This window comes from Apus apus, chromosome 3, assembly GCF_020740795.1.
Source record: "Apus apus isolate bApuApu2 chromosome 3, bApuApu2.pri.cur, whole genome shotgun sequence".
Taxonomy (NCBI): Eukaryota; Metazoa; Chordata; class Aves; order Apodiformes; family Apodidae; genus Apus; species Apus apus.
The window spans coordinates 100213709-100234174 of NC_067284.1; the positions used below are offsets into that span (position 1 = coordinate 100213709).

The following is a 20466-nucleotide window of genomic DNA, read 5'->3' on the forward strand; positions in this document are numbered from 1 at the left end:
TCCATTTTGAATTCTCACTGAAGGCTTGGTGAAAGAAAGGTGTTCTGCAGGCATGTTGCATGTTCAGCACAAGTCTGCCCTTCTCTGCTGGTGTATGGACATTTGGCTCCATGTGTTTAGAGGAGTCACACCAGGCTAAGCACTGCAGTGTGCTCTGCTCAAGTGCAGAACTTGAGAGCAACTTCACAAAGCAAAGATACTCACTCTGATTTGCCACTCTTCAACCTCACTCTCTTTACGCCTCCTGGCTTCTTCAAGAAGTGCAATCTTGGCTGTATACTCTGCAAGCTCTGTAGCCTGTTGGATAATAAAACCAGAATGATAAAGACTCTTAAAAAAACCAAAACAAACGCAACACGGAAACACTTGACCAAGAAAAGACACAGGTGTTGCACTCCACTGTAATAAAGACTGAATTGGAAATTAAGAACTAAAAGCAGATTGCTCCTGATAGAAAACAGTGCCACAAAGATGCTGTTGCATGGTGTAGTATTTCACTGTTTTTCCCCAGAGAACAAGGCTTTGCCTTACTCAAAGGGCTTAGTAACACACCCATATATCTTATCCTCAAAATGACTGGGTCTTACCAGCTGTTCCTGGCTCTTTATCTGGTCCTTAGTTTGTCTCTCCAGCTCTTCCTTGGCCTGCAGAGCAGCTAAACGATCAGCTTCCAAGCGTTCTGCCTCCTCCTGGGCTCGTCTCCTTTCCTCCTCCAGCCGAATGGCTCTTTGGATCTGATCAGAGAGCTCTGGAAAAAGATGGATCAATGCAGTTAGTCCACAAGCTTGCCCAAGCAAAAGGACTACAGTCTCTTAGGAAGCTGCAGAAATCATGACAAGCACTTGACTCCAGCATGCAATATCCCTTCACTGGGCACCTCAGAGTGGTTATTTGCATAATATGTCAAATAACTGAATTGAGAAGTAGTCAGCTGCACATTACAATAAATCTTCTGCAAGATATCTGCACTGAAGTCTGTAACACTGACATGATTAATGGACAGTTTACTGCAAGGCCCGGATGTTGCTGTCTCCAGTCTGCTCATCTGTGCATTGAAACAGAAGCTTCTGTGTCACTTGAAAGACTTGTTCAAAAAGTACTTTTTTTTTTAGGGGTTAAGTTAAAAGTACTTGCAAGGTGAATTCTTGCTCACTGCTGGAAGAGGCTCTACTACTAAAACCCTCTTGGCAACAGTCGTGCCCTTCTATTCCCAAATACAACCACCAGATTTTATGCTACTTTCACTCTTTGGATGATCTCAGCAGTGCATGCAACATGTATGTATTTATCTGTATAGGCAGATACTGGTGAGCCTTGCCAATGGATCCCAGTGTCACCAGACTCAGGCTTGGTGTAGGCAGGGACCCATATCACCCTTCTAGGGAGCACAGTACATGTGATCTGGTCAGCCTGTACAAGTACTTTACCTTTCTCTGCTTTCTGAGTCTTCAGCTCATATTCTTGTAGCCTCACCAGCAGCTCCTCCTTCTCCCTCAACATTTGCTCTTTCTCCCTCTCAATTGTCTCCCTTTTCTTCTTTTCATTTTCCAGTTGTTGCCTGTTAGAAATAGATTTTATGCTTGGAGCTCACTTTCAGACCTAAACTACAGCAAGGCAAGAAAGTTGGCTGGGCATCTCTCTAGGCAGTTCAACGGGAAGCAACCACCATAAAACAAGAGCCAAAAAACAGAAATACACAAACAGCCTGTTCCTTCATCACGTTCGAACTTTGGTCAGTTTTGGATACTGCATTTCATTAAATTTTTTGGTTTTTTGTTGCCTGCCACAGAAATTTAGTAACACCACATAGATTCAGAGAAAGAAAACCAAACTCTGTACTGCACAGCAGAGAAGATTTAACTTTGTTACTTCTGTCATAAGGAAAGTCTAGGTGTAAAAACAAGAGCACTGAGGGGATGAAGAAAAACAAGCAAAACAAGCACAAATACAGGAGAAGAGCAGCATAATTTCTTGAATAATAAGCAATGTGCAGCCAGTGGTAGAAGTGTAATGGAATTGCTAATCCTTTTTCCTTCCCCAGTCCCTTCTCTCTTCACAGTGTACACACATCCTCCCTGTGAGGGTTTCTCCCTTACTCCCAACCATTCCATGGTCCAACACATGAATCAGGTTCTAACACTCAAGACTCAGGAGAAGCCCTTTCTAGGTGTGCACCACCACACTAGAGCCTAGTGTGCCTCTACCTGCATATTTCCTTGCAACTCTGCAAACAGACTGCAAACAGGACAGCAGACTATGTGGCCACAGGTCAGAGTCAGAAGAGCAACACTTAGGGTCCTGCTGCAGGATGTCCCAAGTCCACACCCACATGCCAGAGCTCTGGGGCTTCACATGCACCTCGCCAAGGCGGGACAGCTCATGGCCTTGCCTAAGCGGAACCCACATTACCTGCTGCTGAACCTTGGCAGCTCAGTGTCATTCTTCTCTGCCACCCCATCCCTGCTGTCCATACTCACGCTCACCTTTCCAGTTGCTTCTGGTGCTTCTCCTCCCGGGCCTGGGCTTTCATCTGTTGCACCTCAATGGTGTCAGGCTTCCTGCGCCGCATGTACAGCTCGTGGTTGCCCATACAGAGCTGCAGGATCCGCTTGTTAATTCTCAGACGAGGGGCATAAAACACAAAGTCCTAGAAGACAGACAGCACACAGTCAGTTTTCCACATGTGCTCTCTCTTCTCCCCACTAGCTGCAGGCATCATCTTGCCACTAATTACACTGTAGTTGAGACACATACACAGGCCTCTTAAATACAGCAGCAGGGACTGCCAACATCAACTGACGCCAAAACAACTGTTATTTGTATTCTCCACTTGAAGTCTACATAGAATTGACAAGTTACTCTTTTAGAAAAAGAGTAGCTTTTAGAGAAAATTAACAAATCTCCATTTGGAAAAGATTTTGTGGAGTCTGGAAATGCTGCAGAAAGTTCTGGGTTGGCAGGTAACCATCTGGGCAACTCACAGACCTCTAGTATTAACTAGTTGTTAAGTTTGCATGGTTTTGTGACTGAAAGATAAAGTATGAAACTAAAAATGTGTTGCAGACTATTAAAGTAATTCCACAGAATTTTCTGACCTATTTGAATAAAAATTCAAGGCACCATCTGTGTTTTTTCAGAGAAAGAGAAGAAATACCTTCCAATTTCATTCTTTTCCTCTCCATGGCATTTCCTAGTTAACTTGGCCCAGGCTGTTACAAGAGTCTCAAATGAAAGCTTTTTTTTTTTTTTTTGAACGACCAAACATACAGGTTATTTTGAATGCTGGGTTGCAGGCAATAAAATAACACAAGATATTCTAAATTTTCTGGTTTTTCAAAAAGAACTGCCCCAAATTTATTATTATGTCTTATAATTAGACTTTTACAGAAACTATACACCACACCTGATCTCCTAGAAGTAAATCTGCTAAGAAAGGGATACATGGGGCCAAGTTTATTACCTGCCTGATGGTTTTTGAGTTCACAACCATACATGTTTACAATGCAGTCTGAACTTACACAGTGAATAAACTCTGCTGCACCTTTGTGCCTTTTTTTGTGTACTATGTGGAAGGTGATATGGGCAGTGGGAAGGTTGCCACACTACTCCTGTAACCAGCACCCATTCCTTAGAATGACTCTCCTGTGGATTGCCTCCCTGTTGGAAGGGCTGGAAATGAGAAAGGGGGACAGAGGCTCTACACTTCTGCATGGCAGCAGTGACCATGTTTTTAATTGCTCAGAAGCACAGGTTGTGGCTATCTCTGAGAAAACTAGAAGTCACTCTAGAAGCAATGAAAGGCTGTGCAAGTACTATTAAAATGAACATGAATACACTCATAAACACTTGTTTTCTTCCATGCATTTTCCTAATTCACATACTGACTGCAAAAGAGGCCACCAGCATCCTGTGTTGTGCTTCCCCAATAAATCCTGCCAGAGCCATTCTGAGCTGCACAGGTCTGACACTGTCAACTCTACCTGTGAGCCATCCATCTAACCTCTTATTTCTGACAAGTAATCTTAAAAACAAACAGCTTGTGTACCTTGAAATGAACAGGTTCTACCCTGAGGCAAGGCTGACTTACATGGAAGGAAATACTGAGGGCATGGACAGTAGTTGCCTTTGTCATTTAAGGTCATAACCAAAGGACAAAACGTTTGCATAAGAACATAAAAGGCTCCCCTCCCTTCTTCCTCTCCAGCCTCTCCCTGGTATCCTGCAACTGGGAGCATTGCAGCTTGATATTTTAAAGATAGTGTGCTGAAGATGTTAAAGGAAGTGGGCAGACTGGCCTGAAAATTAAAAAGCTTATTCTGGGCAAGATGCCACAGGACTCTACCCATTATGTTAGTGTCCATTTAAACACTGACATTTAGAATCCTCCAAATTAAAGGGGAGCTTCCAATTCACATCACAGGTGGACTGAATATTCTGCTGTAGTTATAATACTTGTCTTTTTAAAAGGAGACACAAGCATATGAAGAGATCCAGACAATCTCCTGAACGCTCAGAGTCAGCATCCAAATAAATTCTTCTTTCACACATAGCTTTAAATATACCACCACCCAGGTTGAAAGGGACAATTGACATTTTGGGAGGAAACATAACTGAGGTTTTCAATGTTAGCACTTTTCTGTATCAGCCTCTTGCCAGTCTCCCATTTCAAACTCAGTCAGATTTACTGTTGAGGAGTGGGTAGAAAGCTGTGATCTATAAACAGAAAATTAATATTTTGTAATGTGTACAACATGTTCAAGAGGGCATTTTATGGAGAAAAGCATGCCTGACAGAAATCAGCTTCGTATCTCTGGAGTTCTGTTGGCTTTCACTAACAGTATCACAGAAAAATCCTCTCCCCAGAAACCCAGGCTGCTACCTGGAAGAAAGCCCTGCTGCACACTGTGCATTGGTATCCTTTAAATGACTGGGAGGATCTTTTTCTGTTACAGAGATTTATAAGCCATCACTCTTTGTCAAAGCCTAACTGCTTATTATTTCTCAGGGCTGTACTTACTCACCAAGGACAAGTACTGGGGTGGGGAAAGAGAAGAAGAGGGGGCCTTTCTCAAACTATTCCAATAGTTTCACAAGACTGACAGAATAAGATCCACCTATACCAGTTATTCCACTTTATTTTCTCAATAGGTCAAAGTAAGTTGCTAATTCACTAAAATAACTCTGGAAACATGTTTCTAAGTATTGAATAACAACAGTCACTGGTAGCTACATTCCAGTCCTCAACAGAAAACCCATCCTTGCCATTTAAGCCAGTATTCAAAAAAGTCAATGAACACCATAATCCTTTACTGACTTTTACTCTTTCAGTAGCGTGGAAGCAAGCAGTGAACATTAAGTTTGGGAGCCACAGGTATCCATGTGGTTTTGCAGAAGCATTTGAATGATTTTTGTGGCATTTGTTTTAATGAACAACAACAACAGTTACCCACCAGTTTCCATGCACTGAAAGAAATGAGGAGACTAGTGTCAGTATAATCTGGCTGCACAGAAGACTCACAGAACTAGAATTAAGATTTAAGCATAAGGCTACCTAGTTTGCTAGAAGAATAAAGGGACTCTGCAGTTGTTAAATCCTTGTCTTTCTCCATGTTAGATACCTCCATAAGCCCTTTCTTTATGTTGCACAGAGGAACAGACAGCTCTAAATACAACCTAAATACTAAGGCTAGTTTTGCATCTAGAATATCTGCAGTTTTCTCCACTGCAAAGACTAGTTTGAGATGAAACAGTATTAGTTGTTCATATGCAGTATCCAGGAAACTATTCTAGAAATACTTACTGGTGCCTTCTTGTCAATAGGCTTTATAACAAACTTCTTGTCATTGAAGGAGATGTTCCTGATTTCACTCCAAGGGAACCCAATCTTTGGAGTCAGCCTGGAAAGAAGTGAAATACTTTAGGAGATGCTGCAATTAACATATTTTTTCCCCACATTGCTTCTATACACACAGACTCAGCAGGATGCAACGCTTCACACAGCTCTCCCAAGAGATAGAAAACAGCAGCTGAACAAAAAACCCACAGGGAACAGGGGAAGAAGCCCAGTTAGCTCCCTTACAGAGACTCTTTTCATGTTGGCCAGCCACCAAATGCAACAGGGATGGTTTCTACCAAGGCCACACACTCAGCTTTACCAAACATCTGCTTTAAGTTAATTTCTTTGAAATCAGGGCCTAAAATTTGTGCTTCCAGGAGGCTTGTCATATATCATGGGGGGCAGAAGCCAAAGTAATTTGGCTGCTCCCCACACCTTCTAGCTCCCACATAGAAGTCTACCCTGCAGTGTCACAGCTAGCCCAGTTACCTCCATGCTGCCTTTGCTTCTGCAGTGCTGGGCAGGCACAAACACAATTGGCAGAAGCAGACTTCTGGTCTTTTGTTTCCTCCCCTAGATTACAGGCAAGGCAAGTAACAAAGAGCCCTGCTCTTTCCTTCCATGCAAACTGCTCTTTTGGCCTATCCCACTAGTTGGAAAGCAGAACTATACACCTTGGTTGCAAGGGGCTGTGCCATGTGGCCCTCTCCTATTGGAAAGCTCCCCTACGGAGCAGAGGGCAAGAGTCAGACTTCCCAGCTCTTCCTTGCTGCTTAGGAATTCAGGTCTGTATGTTTCTTTAAAATTACTTCTTTAAGCTTCACTAATCATTTGAGATTTTCCTTTGCTTTAATTTCTCCAGACGCTTGCATATAAAAAGCATCAAGTTATCCATGAGATCAGATGTTTCCAAGTCGTTCCAGTACTTCACCCTTATATACCTGCCCAGCTCTGCAGCAAGTTCTAGTATTACAAGGACTTGCATATTTGACTCATTTCTTTAATTCCCCCCAACCAAATATCAATGTTTAGTATCACAATATTATTACTTTATTCTGCTCTTATCAAGGCAAGGTATAATCTCTAGAATAGCCGTTAACGATCAAGAAGAGTCTCTTACATAAGTGATAACACCAACAAGCAATCTTAGGGTTATCATCTAACCCCTCCAATACATGCGTCTGACACACTGAAGTGCTGACCATTACTTCTAGCAAATGATTTGAAGACACAAGTATTTCACGCTTAGTACTTAGAAAAATGTTTGTCATCACGGTCAACTGTAGTAATCCTCTTTAAGGAGCTCCATGCTTAAGGAAAAAAGCTGTCCATTTGGGAATAACGTGACTCTGTCACAGAGACAGAAAGCTACTACATAGCACGAGTTCACTGGGCCCAGGCTTAAAAATCCCAAGCTTACTTCATTTAAAACCAGACGTTGAGAATAAAACATTCTCTTCAGAACTTACCATCCCCTCATCTTTAACTCAACTGGGAGATTATGCAACAGTGCCTGTGTAACATTTAAGTAAGAATTGTAAAGAAAATTACTTTATTCGACTAAGATTAATCAATGACTTCAGCCTCCACCATATTAGCTTCAACCCTAGATAATACAGTATGGTGGACAACTAAGATAATTCACTTTTATTAATAAGTTATAATAAAGATTCTTCTCTTAATGCAGTAAAAAAATCAAACAACTCTTGAAAATAGCTAGAAGCAGGACACTGCAGTATAGAGGCTCACACACCTATAGCACAATCTCATTTTCCACAGGTTGAACTTGAACAATGAAGTATTTGCCTTTTCACCTTTGCTCCAGTTCCCAAGTTTTGCACGTACAAGTCAGAGGTGAGGTACACATGACTATTTTCTTGTCCTCCTATCTACTCTAAAGACTTAATTACATAGTAGCAAGAGTTACAGCAGAAACAAGCAGTTTATTCCAGCACTGTATTTGTTTTGCAAATGCTCTTGATAGCTCTTTACAGTCGATGGCTATATTCTGTCTGCTTCTGCAGCTCGAAAAACCTGTTTGGGTGACCATGGTTACATAGCAAGACTAGTCATTCAAGACTGAAGTATTACATGAGCGAAACTACTTTTCTTTCAAGTGACACTCCTTGTTTTCTGCGTGACAGCACATATTAGCATTGCAGAAAAGACTGCATTTCTCTTTGCCATCTTAACAGAACCTCCGGAGAGTTCCAATTAATATTTGGGTTGCATTCAAAGCTTTTTGGAGGCAAAGATGCAGAACAGGTGAAATCCCTTCTGTACTACATTGATAGTCTGTTATAGATAAGTGACATGAAACCAAGACATGGAATGCAGGGTGGGAAAAAAACCCAACAGTCTAGACAGCAACTCCTCATCTAAAAAATGTCTATTCTATCTCCCCTTCAACCCTTCAATTGTGGAATATTAGAAGAGACTAGCAGGCTTAGACACAGCTGTTCTCATCTTCCTTTTATGTTTATTTATAGATGTAGTCGTCTATCATTTCCCACCTACTATCCAATTAATAATGGCTCTGCCTTTACCAGGAGGGTTGATTAAAACTTTGTGTACCTCAGCAAGACCTCATTTCATTTCTCAGTCATGGTAACTACATAGGTTAACTCCTCCCTGGGTCCTGGGTGTTATCTGGCTTTGGTTTCGTATCCACCCCATAATCTGTCTTCTTCAAAACTGGGCAACTGTACATACATCTATAATTAACTTCAGTATAGGAATGGCCTTAGATGTGCAAACACTCTGCAGACATGGTAGCCTCTCTAGGTTCTTGTGTTGCATCTACTGCTGGCATCCCTGGCAACCTGACTCAAGGAAAATCTTGGGAAATTCTTTAGTTCAGGGTTGGGAGTCAACTGTGCACAGTTTACCAGATGGTGTTGTTCGACTGACATCTCTCTTTATACAGTAAAGTAGCATTACTAGGTCAGGCTACAAAGGTCAGGAAAGTCAGGAAAGCTTAAATGATGTGAAAGTTCACTTCCTAGCACAGCTTCACCTACTGATCCAAAAGTGGAACACAAGCAAGTTCTCAGCCTTGCCCTGATCCTGTAAATGAGAAATGTCCTTTGGCTCTCCCACCAGCCCTCACCCTGGGAGATCAGAGAAGAAAAAAAGTGCCTTACTTATCATCCTTTTCATAGATGTTGAGCCCCAAAGCATCAACCCCCAGCCAAAGGTCAGTTCCTTTCTTATTCTTGATCTCAAAGTAGTTGATTCCATACATTTCCAAGTCTTGAGCAATCTTCAGGTATTCCAACATGGCATTCTCCCTGGGTGACACAAGGAGAGAAGATGTTAACTTCTCATTATCTGATTATCTCAGAAAGCACTAAGTCTTTAAGAGAAACAAGTAACTTTTCCTAAAGCAACACATCAAACACAAACATTAAAACTGAACATTCAGCATTTGGGAATCACTTTAAGAGTTCCGATATTACACCTATGAACGCCCCCCACACACAGGGTATTCTCATTTATCAAGCCCTGGTATTTCCAGACAGAAAATAAACAATGTTCATCTCTTCCAGCATTCATTCTTGTCCCAAGGTACAGTCAGTGGGAAAGGCGTAGTACCTGAACTTTCCCCACCTGCCTATACAAATGCTTGAATGAACTTCAGGTCAGATGCACACCTGTATTTTCTTGCATCCCTGATACACTGTATCTAGGAAGCCATCCCAGAGACTGGTATCACACTCTATTGAGTTTTATCACGTAATTTGATGGTGAATTAGAAAATATACACCAAGAGTCCCCACACCCAAGCAACTCTTGGAGTCTATTTCAAATGCATGTTGTGGAACTGCAAGTTTAAGGTAATCAACCAGCAACGAAGTGACTGGCCCAGGGACCAAGGCAAAGCACGTACTTGAGCATGCCGCCGTGTTCTGCGTGCCACACCTGGATCCGTTCTTCCCACTGCTCTCTGGAGAGTTTATGCTGGTCCATCACCCTACACAAAGAAAGAGATACAGGCAAGATTAAGCTCTGTGTTCTGCAGGGTCCATTCATGCTGATCTTTGCTGTAGTCTTACTGAAAAATCAGTCCCACCCACAAAGCCTTACTGAAACCAAGAGCAAGACCCTGCTCAACCCAAAGATCTACTCTGTGAAGCAGAGCAATTCAGAATGAACAAAAAAAACATGCAAAGCCTTTCCAGTTATTGATGAGAGACATGAGAGGAGTAAGCAGAACACTGCAAAAGAATCACCTACATGCTGCAGAAACCAGAGGATTAAAGCAAAAGTAGGTATCATTCCTGGAATTAGACACTGTGCAGAGTCAGTCAGCAGGACGTGTAGACAGAAGCCAATTTTTTTATAACGCATATTTATCCTGTGTGGGGATGGACTACGTAGCTTCAAGACACGCTTTCCACATACAGGATTTTTAGGACTGTACATTAGGATTAAGGATGCATAATCTGAACTTCTACGGGGATGACACATTCATGACTGAAGGCTGCTCTTTTCTTCTTAAAGAGGAGATATTCATGCTGCCAGTCAGCAGCATGACACCAATGTTTAGGGAAGAAAAGCTGAATCTAGAAGTGTATCTCCTCTCTACCTTAACCAACCCAAAGCAAGAGCACAAAAACATACTCTGACAGACAGAAATAAAAGTAGGAAAAAATTCAAATGCACACAGCTCAATAAAAAAACCACAACAACCCTAAACAAACCAGAAATTGTGCTTTCAAACTCTTTGTATGTAACCATAATGCAGATTCCTGACTTTAAACACCCTGCACCCCCAACCTCCCAAAAAACCCCCAAAACCAAACAAACAAAACCACAAAAAAGCAACAACAACCACCAAAAAACCCCCCCACAGCCCCCCCCCCAAAAAAAAAAAAAGAAAAAAGAAAAAAAAAAAGGGAACACTGCATCAACCAACTCCTTCACCTTTGGGGGATCAGACGCTCTGAATTGAGGTATCCAGGTTTGTGCACATCTTTGTTGTAATCTCCAAATTTGGCCTGCACAGCATAGGAGCCAAGAAGTACAGCTGTTTCAGGAGGACAGTAGATCTCATCACTGAGGATCCCTTCCTTTACTTGCAGGAAGAAGAGCTTCTGTGTGATGTCCTGAATCAGCTCTTCAGCCACATCCTCTGGGAAGAACTTGGCACGGAATTTGAACTGGAGGGGATTCTCTTTTCTGATTTCTTGAGCAGAAACCTGAGGACCAAGGCAAGAACACAACTGAGTAGGGTTGCATACAACATAATAAATTGCTTTTACACAGAAAAAGGGATGTGGGGCATTTGTCCTAAGAGGCAAGTGACTGGCTACTTATTACTGGCAATCCTTAATTCCTGCTGCTTATTGGTATTTGAACGCAGAGAAACATTATGTTTTCCAACTGAGCCAGTAAAATTCTGCTTGCACAGAAAACCTTGGTGACCAGAGAATTTACCAGGCTGTATCAGATGGCAAACCCATCCAGTGCTGTATGCATTTGACAGAGAACAGCTCCCTATTATTAAACACTTATGTCACTGACTGCCCCATCAAGAAAAACTGTTCGTACCCTCCTAAGAACTGCAAGGCCACAAACAAGAGCACATCAGAGGCATCTGCACTCTGTAACAACTGCCCAGCCTTGAAGTGATCTCTCTCTGTGGTTAGTGCAATAACCAATCCTGCACAAGCAGAGACTAAAACCACTACTAGCCAAGATGTTTCTGCAGACACCACAAGACCAAGAAAGTGTCACATCAAGCTGCTGCTGTACTTCTGACAAATGGTATAAAGCTTTCTACAACTGGCATGGAGAGAAAGGGCAAATTTCCACCACGCCACACCTCACCCAAACAGCTCCCATGGAGTCACAAAGTTTTCTCTACAAATAATCCTGGAGTTATGAGAATTAAGGAACAATCAACAACAGATACAGAGTTTATAAAGTCGCAGCCAATAACACATCGGGAGTCAGGTAAGCATTGACCTTTGCCCAGCAATTAGCATGAAGTCTGTTACCTTTTTATCAAGCTTCAGCCAAGTCTGGAATCCTTTGTTGTCCACATACTGAAGACCAAAGTACCACACTTCTCGCAAACCTATGGTTTTAACCACCTGCAACAGAAAGGTTAAAAAAAGTTATTGTAGGTAACAGCTCAGTTGAGTCCAGGTATCCTCTCAAGTCCCACATGAGCTGCAGTGCAGGCAACAGCCTAAATCTCCTCATCTGGCATCTCTTAATTTCATCTTGTAGACAAAGATTTACAGCTGCTGTAGCAGATGACAGCAGTGGCACAGGCTAAGCTACTTGTTCCACCCAGTTCCTAGGAAAGGACGATTCTGCGGAAACAAGAGAGACAAAGAGGGCAAGTGACAGGTCACCAACTGCTAGGCTGGGACACAGGCAGCAGGTGGGGCTTCTGCTTGCTTCTATCTACCAGCCCTTCTTAAAACTGAAGCCAACAAGTTCTCTCACCAAAGCTTATGTCTAGACAGTCTGTAATGGTGTTAGTACTAACTACAACTAGTTAGCAATACTAATGGCTGAAGTGATCTTGTCTGCCAGTCACCAAAGATTATCTGGCTGGAGGAAGCAACTGAGGAATGCTTCACAGCTGCTCCCTGTGTAGTTTTGAGAGCTAAAACAAGTTGTAAGTATTCTCAGTCAAGAGTATCCTTTTTTTAAACCCTCACAAAGGCTGGCTTTGAAGGACAAAATATATTGATGGCCCAACATTAGGACAATTTTGTTTCATATACCATAAATACTAACCAGACGAAAGATCCAGGAACACCATCTGTTAACTGGATGGCACACTGAAGAGTGAAAACAGTCCTGTCAGAGATAGCCTAACAAGTTCCTGACCTACTCCTACTCTTGATCACTTGTTCTTGTAGCCCAGTAGTTTGCTGCCAGCTCAGCTACCTGTAAAGCTGTGCTCTGGACAGAGCCGAGATCTGGTAAGATCCAGAACACATACGTCTGGATCACTTCCTTGATGTTATTTGCAGAGTAGATCCTCAAAAAGTGACGTAGACATCACCACAGGGAGTTGAAATGAATGGAAGGCAAGAGCATTTTAAAACTCCTGACTTAGAAAGTAAAGTGTGACAGACTTGAGAGGGTGTAGTTACACGTGCTTCAACAGGTCTGAGATCCCAACCAACGATCTCTTTGACCCTCCCCATTTTTAGTACTCCTGGAGAACAGACTTGAGAGAGACCATGGTTTTAGGCATTGTATTTTCCCTTACATTTTCTTACCAGTGAGGTAGAAGCTGGCAGTCTGTACATGGAAGCCAGAGCTTCCTAGGGCTGGTAAGGGAGACAGGACAAAATGTATCACCCTGCTTAGAACTCTCAGAATTACCGTCTGTGTGACATTGTTGAATAACAGGTGATCTACACGATTTGGTGAAAGAAAATTGCAACGTAGTATGAAAAACATCACTAAGCAAATATAATTTTTGAAGGATAAAGAAGTCAGTGCCTACTAGTTGAGGAAATGGGATAGCTTCATAGCTAGACACTGTGGGCTGTACTCGGTAGGCCACAGTTTATACATTCTGCTTCAACAGGGCCATAAGTAAATATTTACAACTAACTAGAATATATGTTTAAAAAACACCCAACCCAGCAAAGGACTCCAAATCCCACAACTTTTTTTTTTTTTTTTAAAGAAGAGCTGGGGTTTGAAAACACTTCTGCCTTTACTTGATTAAAATTCCTTTGCCCTCCTCCCCTAAAGCAGCTTGTTTTACCACAGAACAGACAAGTTTTCTGACAGCTAGACATATTTTTAGAAAGGTCAGAACTGGACTTTACTCAGTCTAGCAGAAAGCCAGGGGTATGTTGAGCATGGCACTTCCTGTTGCACAGAAAATTGTTGCAATTTTGTTAAAATGAAGAGTTGCATAAATCAAACTGTTATCAGGTTATTATCTCTGAATGTCTCTTACAATAGAAAAAGTATACTTTTCCTATTAGTCAGGTTAGAAAGTTTGCAGAAATTATGACCCCTCCAGTTCTTCCCAAAATCTAAAGGCAAGGAAGGAGAAAGTATTAAGTTAAACTTCAATTTGACCATTCCAGTTCCAATACGAAGCACAGACAGGACAGTTTTAGCCTGTATTCTGGGAAATGGTTTGTAAACTTCCTCCGTAGCAAAATAAGGAAGAACGAAGGACCAAGGCATTTCATGCAAGATGGGAGACACCTCCTCCCCCTCCTCAAATGCATGAAGCAGCAAATCTTAAAAGCCTACTCATGCCACCCAGAATTGCATTCACTCCCAGAAACTGCCAGTGGCACATTCTCCTCCATTAGAGTTTCTTTTCCTTGCACCCAGGATGGCATGGGCCTTCCTGAGAGGTACTCCATCCAGCTACAGAGTCCACTGCATTGGTTCTCAGGACATCCTGGATCACTTTGGCATAAACTCTGCACAGGTCTGGCTTGAATGGAGCTGAACTCAGGATTCACAGGTTTCCACCATCCTTCCCTTTCTCTAAAAGGGAGGTATATATATAATCCACCTTATGTGCAGGACACACTGATGGTAGCAAAGCCTAAAGCACAAGGGCCAGAGTAGTTTTGCTAGCTGACAGCAGGCCAAGAAATCATTGCGTGATTTTTAAAAACAGCTTGCTTCTTCAATACCCTTTTCCCCCCCACAGTGGTTCTGCAGTTCAAGTTGGGCCACTCCTCATACCTGCAAAAACCTGTTGCCTCCATAGGCTTTATCTGAGTGTAAACTCCACCCAAGATAAGGGCCTTGTAAAAGGCTGTCACAGCACAAGTGAAGAGAGGATGTCAAAATAGTTGCAGTTAAACATATGGTCTTCACCTTTCCTGGTTTGTGCTGCACGCTTATATCTTAGTCTTCTCTTGATATGCAGAACTGCACCCCAACAAGGTATGGACCACAGGTAAGAATTTCCAACCATAAGTTTTAAATCCGAGCCATAGGATGTGAGGAGCAAATCTTCATGAGGTGACAGTCTATCCCAAAAGTGCAATAAATGCTGCAACAAGCAGAGTCTTCAGAAGTCCAGAACTACCTAAACAGCAAGCTAGAAGTATCCCGGATCTGAAGCATCTGCTTTTTTTCCATGTTCTCAGGATTTTGTGCCTCAGCTGCAGGTCAAGAAAGTAGTTTCTCTTCTGCTGGAGAGCTGACCCTGGCTCTTAACAGATATAAACATCAGTGAATATATGGGGAAGAAAAAAGTCCTTGTTGAATCCTTGTCATAAGGAACATAGGACATATTTATGATGTCTGATCTAAGGCATTGATTCCAAAAACCTGGCTTTTAGTAATCTGGACTTTTGTATCCCCAAAGATGAAAACAGAATTGTCTGGGTTAACATTGAAGGGGCTGGGGGGGGAGGAATTTACCCTGATGCAACAGTGGTCAGGTCAAACACCAAATGCTGGTTCCATTTCACATGCACTTCACCATATTTCCAGTCAATGAATACTTTTATCCCACATCAGTAATAAACAAAAGGAATTAAAGTTAGATTTAATTATGAATACAACTTTGTACTGTGAATTTCCGCAGCAATTATAATTCCGTTTCCTCCTTTTGCTCCCTTCAAGAAAACACTAAACATGTTTGTTTTTAAAAAGTACTTCTCACTGAAAATCAGCACAGTTGCCATAAGGCTTAGCAAGTTCTAGCTGACATACTGAAATGTGAAATTGTACCAACAACATCTTAGAAGGAACGGACCTTTGTTGAGCCAGTTCTGCCTATCTGAGTTAAAGCACAACCACCCTTTGCTATCAAGGCTGGCAGGGACAAGAGGAGAAGTGCAAAGGAATTGCTGTATCACTTCATAAACAGCTCAGTATGTGCAACTGAATGCTGCATAGATCAATTCTTGGTTTTCAGGGCTCCAGTAGGAATATCTAGAAGCAAGATTGTTTGATTTTTTAATTCCAGAACACTAAATAAATTTTTTCTGCTGAAATCTAGGCCTTGCTTTAGTTTTATAAGAGCAAGCTACTTAAGAACAATAAAGTTTTACAAAGTGGTCTTTGTTTATTTGAGTTGTCTTTATCTGACCTTTGTAGGTCCATCTCCAAACAGACCTGTATATTGTTAACTCAACAGCAGGAAGAACAACAGTAAGGAAGGAGAATCTTGGCTACTTATGCCCTCCACTTCCCTGGGAACCCCCAGAGGCAGGCTGCACGGGTCTCTGCTCCATCCTGCTGCACAGAGGCTTTTCAAAGGTGTCTTGTTCTAGTGGCTGCATCGAGATCACAAACTCTTTTAGTTTTCCAGTAGTTCTGAAAAACTTGAACACGTGTGGCAGGTGGCTCCATGCAGCTACACATTCAGCAGCCATCTGAAAAACTGATTCTGAAGTTGACAGGGATGGCATTTCACCTTCAGGTTTTCATAACTAAGAGCTAAGCTGTATTTCAAAGCAAGAGGTAAATTTGTACACACTACCTATGCTGTCTAGATGTTTTAGATCCCTTACGACACTTCATCACCCAGAACTACTAGGAAGTCACGTTTCACTGGAACGTAATATATCTGCAAGGATTTTTTGCTTTTTTCTTTTACTGTGATGGAATTTAGAGATCTTTGATTAGGAGGTGGAGAGAAGGAAGAAAGATAGGTTTGGAATCCAGTCATAAGAAAACACTATAGTCTGAAATGTACTCCTTAAACAAGAGCCCATACCAACCCTTCACTGACCTGGTCAAACAGCTGTTTGCCTGTAGTGTTTGGCTGGATGGCAAACTCCAGCTCTGCATCCATAGTAACAACTCGAACATTGATCTAAGGAGAAAAACAAAAAACATTGTTTAAGATATATTGAAAGCTACTCCTTGGTGTTAACACAGTACTTTGTGTACAATACAGTCTCCACACTTTGATGTACCAATGTAACCTCTGTAATATACACGCTTAAGCCCTAATTAGATTTGTGTTATCACACCAGCAAACTTAATTGGGGTACTGACTTGGCTGTCTTATGCAGATTGCTCTACAGGTTTTCCTAGTCAACATAGAACTGGGTGGAGCTTCTGGTAAAATGAGAGAGCATTTTGGAGCTGACTGTTTCCAGGCCTAAAACCCCTTGGAATTAGGGCTCCTGTGAATGCACAGCAGAGCTGCCTGCAGGCCACCCCCTGGATTATGAAAGGCCCTAATGACTAAATTAAATTTAAGACTTATAATTTAACTTCCATTTACATTAGAGCTGGAATTAATCTGAGGTTTTACAGGCAAAAGGCTGCAGATTATTCTTACGAAGCAATCAGCATTAACCAGATAAATGTTAATTCTTCCCATCATAAAGATCTACTCGGCACATAAAAACGGCAGTTGTGGGGGCTGAACAACAGTACAGGGCAAGAGTACACTAAGCTGTTGCTGTTGGTGAAGAAACAACATGACCAGATTTACTGCAATGGCAGAGGGAGACTGCAAGACAGAGGTTACTACTGCATGCAGAAGGCAACAGTGTTTAATGACTAGAAAAAGTCTATTAGCAGTTAATGAGGAGACAACAGCAGCAATCAGTCTTGCAGGGAACAGCACAAGGACCAGCAAAATGGCAAATCAGGAAAGGATTGTCACCCGACTGCTTCGAGTACAGGCGACTATATTGCTTGCAATATTTTACTGTATATAAAAAAACCCCAGCAATCCCCAAACAAATTAAAAACACAGACTGAGATGATTGTGTAGTACAGTTCTACTAACAAGTCAGATTTGTAGCTTGTTATTTTAAAGGAAAGATAAGGAAAAGTCTGCATGAAAATACAAGACCAGGTAACCTACAGATTTCACATTTTCACAATATTTTATAAATGTCACGTTACAGAAAGCCAGAGCTTTCTGTAGCAGACCAGGAGAGTCTGCTACAGCTGCAGCATTAGTGCCCAGAACAGAGGCACACATTTGAAGAAATGAGGGGCAAAAGAGGAATAGGATTGCTCACTCCAAAACCTTGACACTGCAGCAGCTTCCAGCCACTAAATTATGTATGTTTTGCCTGACATTTACCCTAGAGTTTAAATAATGTTACAGGTAACAGAGAACTGTAAACAAAACAAACTGCCTCAGCTAGTTTCAGTCAAGTTTATAAGAAATTTTTGCATTTCTTTTTTAGTGAGACATGAAGGCGTCAAGTGTCTTTCCTCCTTTGTAGAGTTGTTTCTTTCTTCTGCTCACTCTCAGATGATAGAGGACCCTCCTACAGAAAGACAACTGCAGGCAGTTTCCAAGTCATGGAACTGAACTAGAGAAGATGACTGCTTAGGTACCCTGTAACTTTCAATCGTTATTTCTAAAAAAGTGTCCTTTAAATTAGGAATTTAAAAAATAAATAAAATCCTCTAAAAGCAACAAGAAAGAGCAAGCAAGAAAGGTTTTCTAAGAGCTCCTTTTCCTAGCTGTAGCATTTGGGATAATGAAGCATGGAAGTATGCATAAGGCTTTCTGCCTATGCCTTAAGAACCAAAGCTTTCCCAAATAGTGTTTCCAGTGACTCAAGGGAGAGGGGGTTCAGATTCAGATAGCAAGTTCTCAGGAACAGCAAGACTGCAATTTGAAGATGTGACCTTAAAAAGCTCCTGTTGCTTAATCCCTCTCAACAATAAATCCCTAATCATATTCTAATCCCCTTCTACCCTCTTCAAGAAAACACATGCTTGTAATCTGCAGTTTTGTATCGTGCAAGTTATTTGTACCTGTGGCTGAAACACCACAATAGGTATAAAATAAATATCACTTTATAAGCTAAAAAATTTGAAAGTATGTGCTTCCCACTAATTCCAAGAAAACCTGCAGGATGTTGGCTGAGCACAGAATTCCAGTTAGTATCAGTATGCTCATCTTTTACTTTATCTCCTTAGTGGTTATTTGCTGCTAAAAACCCCCCAAAACCAACCAACCAAACAAAACAAAACCAAAACTTCAATCATTTAAAGCCATAAGCATGCAAGAACATGACTCCTTGGTTATCCAAAAGCTTTCAGGGGCACTTGGGATGTATGGTGAAGGTTGATAGAAATTCTGTGTTCTCAAAAGGGCTGAACAACCAGCAGGATACGTAGCAATTCCCTCCTGTGCCCACATGACAGGGCAGAGCAAGAAGGGATGAGGCCTCTGGCAGTTGTCACTTCAATGAGCTGATGACTGCCTGGGAAAATTCCTTGTCCTCTTCCTGCTATATGAAGTCCTTTTGCTCTCATCTCCAAACTTTAGTCTTGATTTTGAGAAGAACATAATGGTTTTAACAGTGTTTCTAAATGGTCGTCCTGTAACTACTCCACACAAGCTTTTAGCCACAGAGAACCTGCTAATGAAGCAGGCAAACAGATCTTAACCCACTTGAAATCCTGGTTTAGACAGTCTGAAGAAACCTTGATATCTGTTAGGCTGAGAGAAGGTAAGTTTGGCATTCAGCTCAGACCACATGAAACTTGCCATGGTGCCAAGGTGATTAAATCAAAACCCAAAGTGCTAAGCAATTCAAGATACTGTTGGGGAGGAAAAGAGGAAACAACTCAAGACTAATTTCTACCAGCAACAAAAAGAGCAAGACAGAGTTAAGACAGCTTTCACAAGTGAAGTCCTGCTTGCCCTGTGTAGGCAAGGAAAGTAATTTGTAAGATCCTTACCAAACCCTGGCAGTAACCCAGGACAAAACTGAAGCCATAATTAAAAAAAAGAAAGCAGTTTTTAATTGTTTCAGAACGCAGGCGCATGGACAGGAGAACAGAGCACATGGCTGTTATACATTAAATGAGAGCTTTAAAAGCACACGGCATGCTACACATACACTTAATGATTACACTTATGTCTGAGACTAACATACCTAAAATTAATGACAAATAGGGCCTTAAAAGGTTTGTTTGTACAAAAACGTTACAGAACACAAGGTTTTCATCTCTCCCTATCTTTGGATACATAAAATTGCTAACAAATTTGATCCAGAAGAGAAAAATAATTCTGTTTAAAAAGGCAATGCCATTTGCATTAAAAGGAAAAAAGCTCCATGAATTCTAAGAGACAACAGAAACTGAAGACCTTACTACACTGAATGACTGAACACTAATTCCATGACTTCAGGCTGCTCGGGGTGAACTGTAACATGTTACCTCATGTTTCCAGCTGGGACAAGAGAGTGGAATTAAAATAAAAGATGGAACTGAATAGAATGTCACAATATAGTTTAAATATCTGTATCACTATGGGAGGTTCTTGTACTAGAAGTTACAGTAGTTAAAATGAGATCTTCCTTTGTTTAGTAATGCCCTCAAGTCATGCATTTATTCTTACATATTTTCTAATGCTAAATCAGATCAATCCATGGTACACTGCAGCCTTTCAGAGACCGTGCACCACAGAGTATCTATCTTGGAAATAAAGTGTCATTTGACAGAACAGTCAGAAAACATTATCTCTTAAGGAGACAACGCCAAGCAGCAATTGCCAACCAGCTTATCTTCTCTGTTTAAGATTCAAGACCTACACAAGAACTGAAGGCAACTGCCCCTTCAGTCCCTCCCTCTCATAAAAGCAGTTTCCACATGTGTTGGACACTGTGCATGTACAGGTAGTGTGTCTTTTTTTCTAGAGTCTGACTCTTGAGCTACAGCATGTTGGTCCAGAA

General features: G+C 41.5%; 1 protein-coding gene across 2 annotated transcripts in view; it reads right to left on the reverse strand.

The window, feature by feature from the left end:
• EZR (ezrin) overlaps nt 1–20466 on the reverse strand; it is a 38466-nt gene that overhangs the window by 3154 nt on the left and 14846 nt on the right. Inside the window, exons 2-11 of one of the 2 annotated variants that reach the window (XM_051615659.1) lie at nt 16536–16619; nt 11839–11934; nt 10763–11037; nt 9726–9809; nt 8980–9126; nt 5801–5897; nt 2484–2647; nt 1428–1558; nt 588–748; nt 205–297 (exon numbers count right to left, since the gene is read on the reverse strand). In XM_051615659.1, coding sequence (XP_051471619.1) covers nt 205–297; nt 588–748; nt 1428–1558; nt 2484–2647; nt 5801–5897; nt 8980–9126; nt 9726–9809; nt 10763–11037; nt 11839–11934; nt 16536–16619 — 1332 coding nt within the window. Of the gene's footprint in view, nt 1–204; nt 298–587; nt 749–1427; nt 1559–2483; nt 2648–5800; nt 5898–8979; nt 9127–9725; nt 9810–10762; nt 11038–11838; nt 11935–16535; nt 16620–20466 lie in introns of those variants that run through there. The other variant, XM_051615660.1, reaches the window with a different exon arrangement.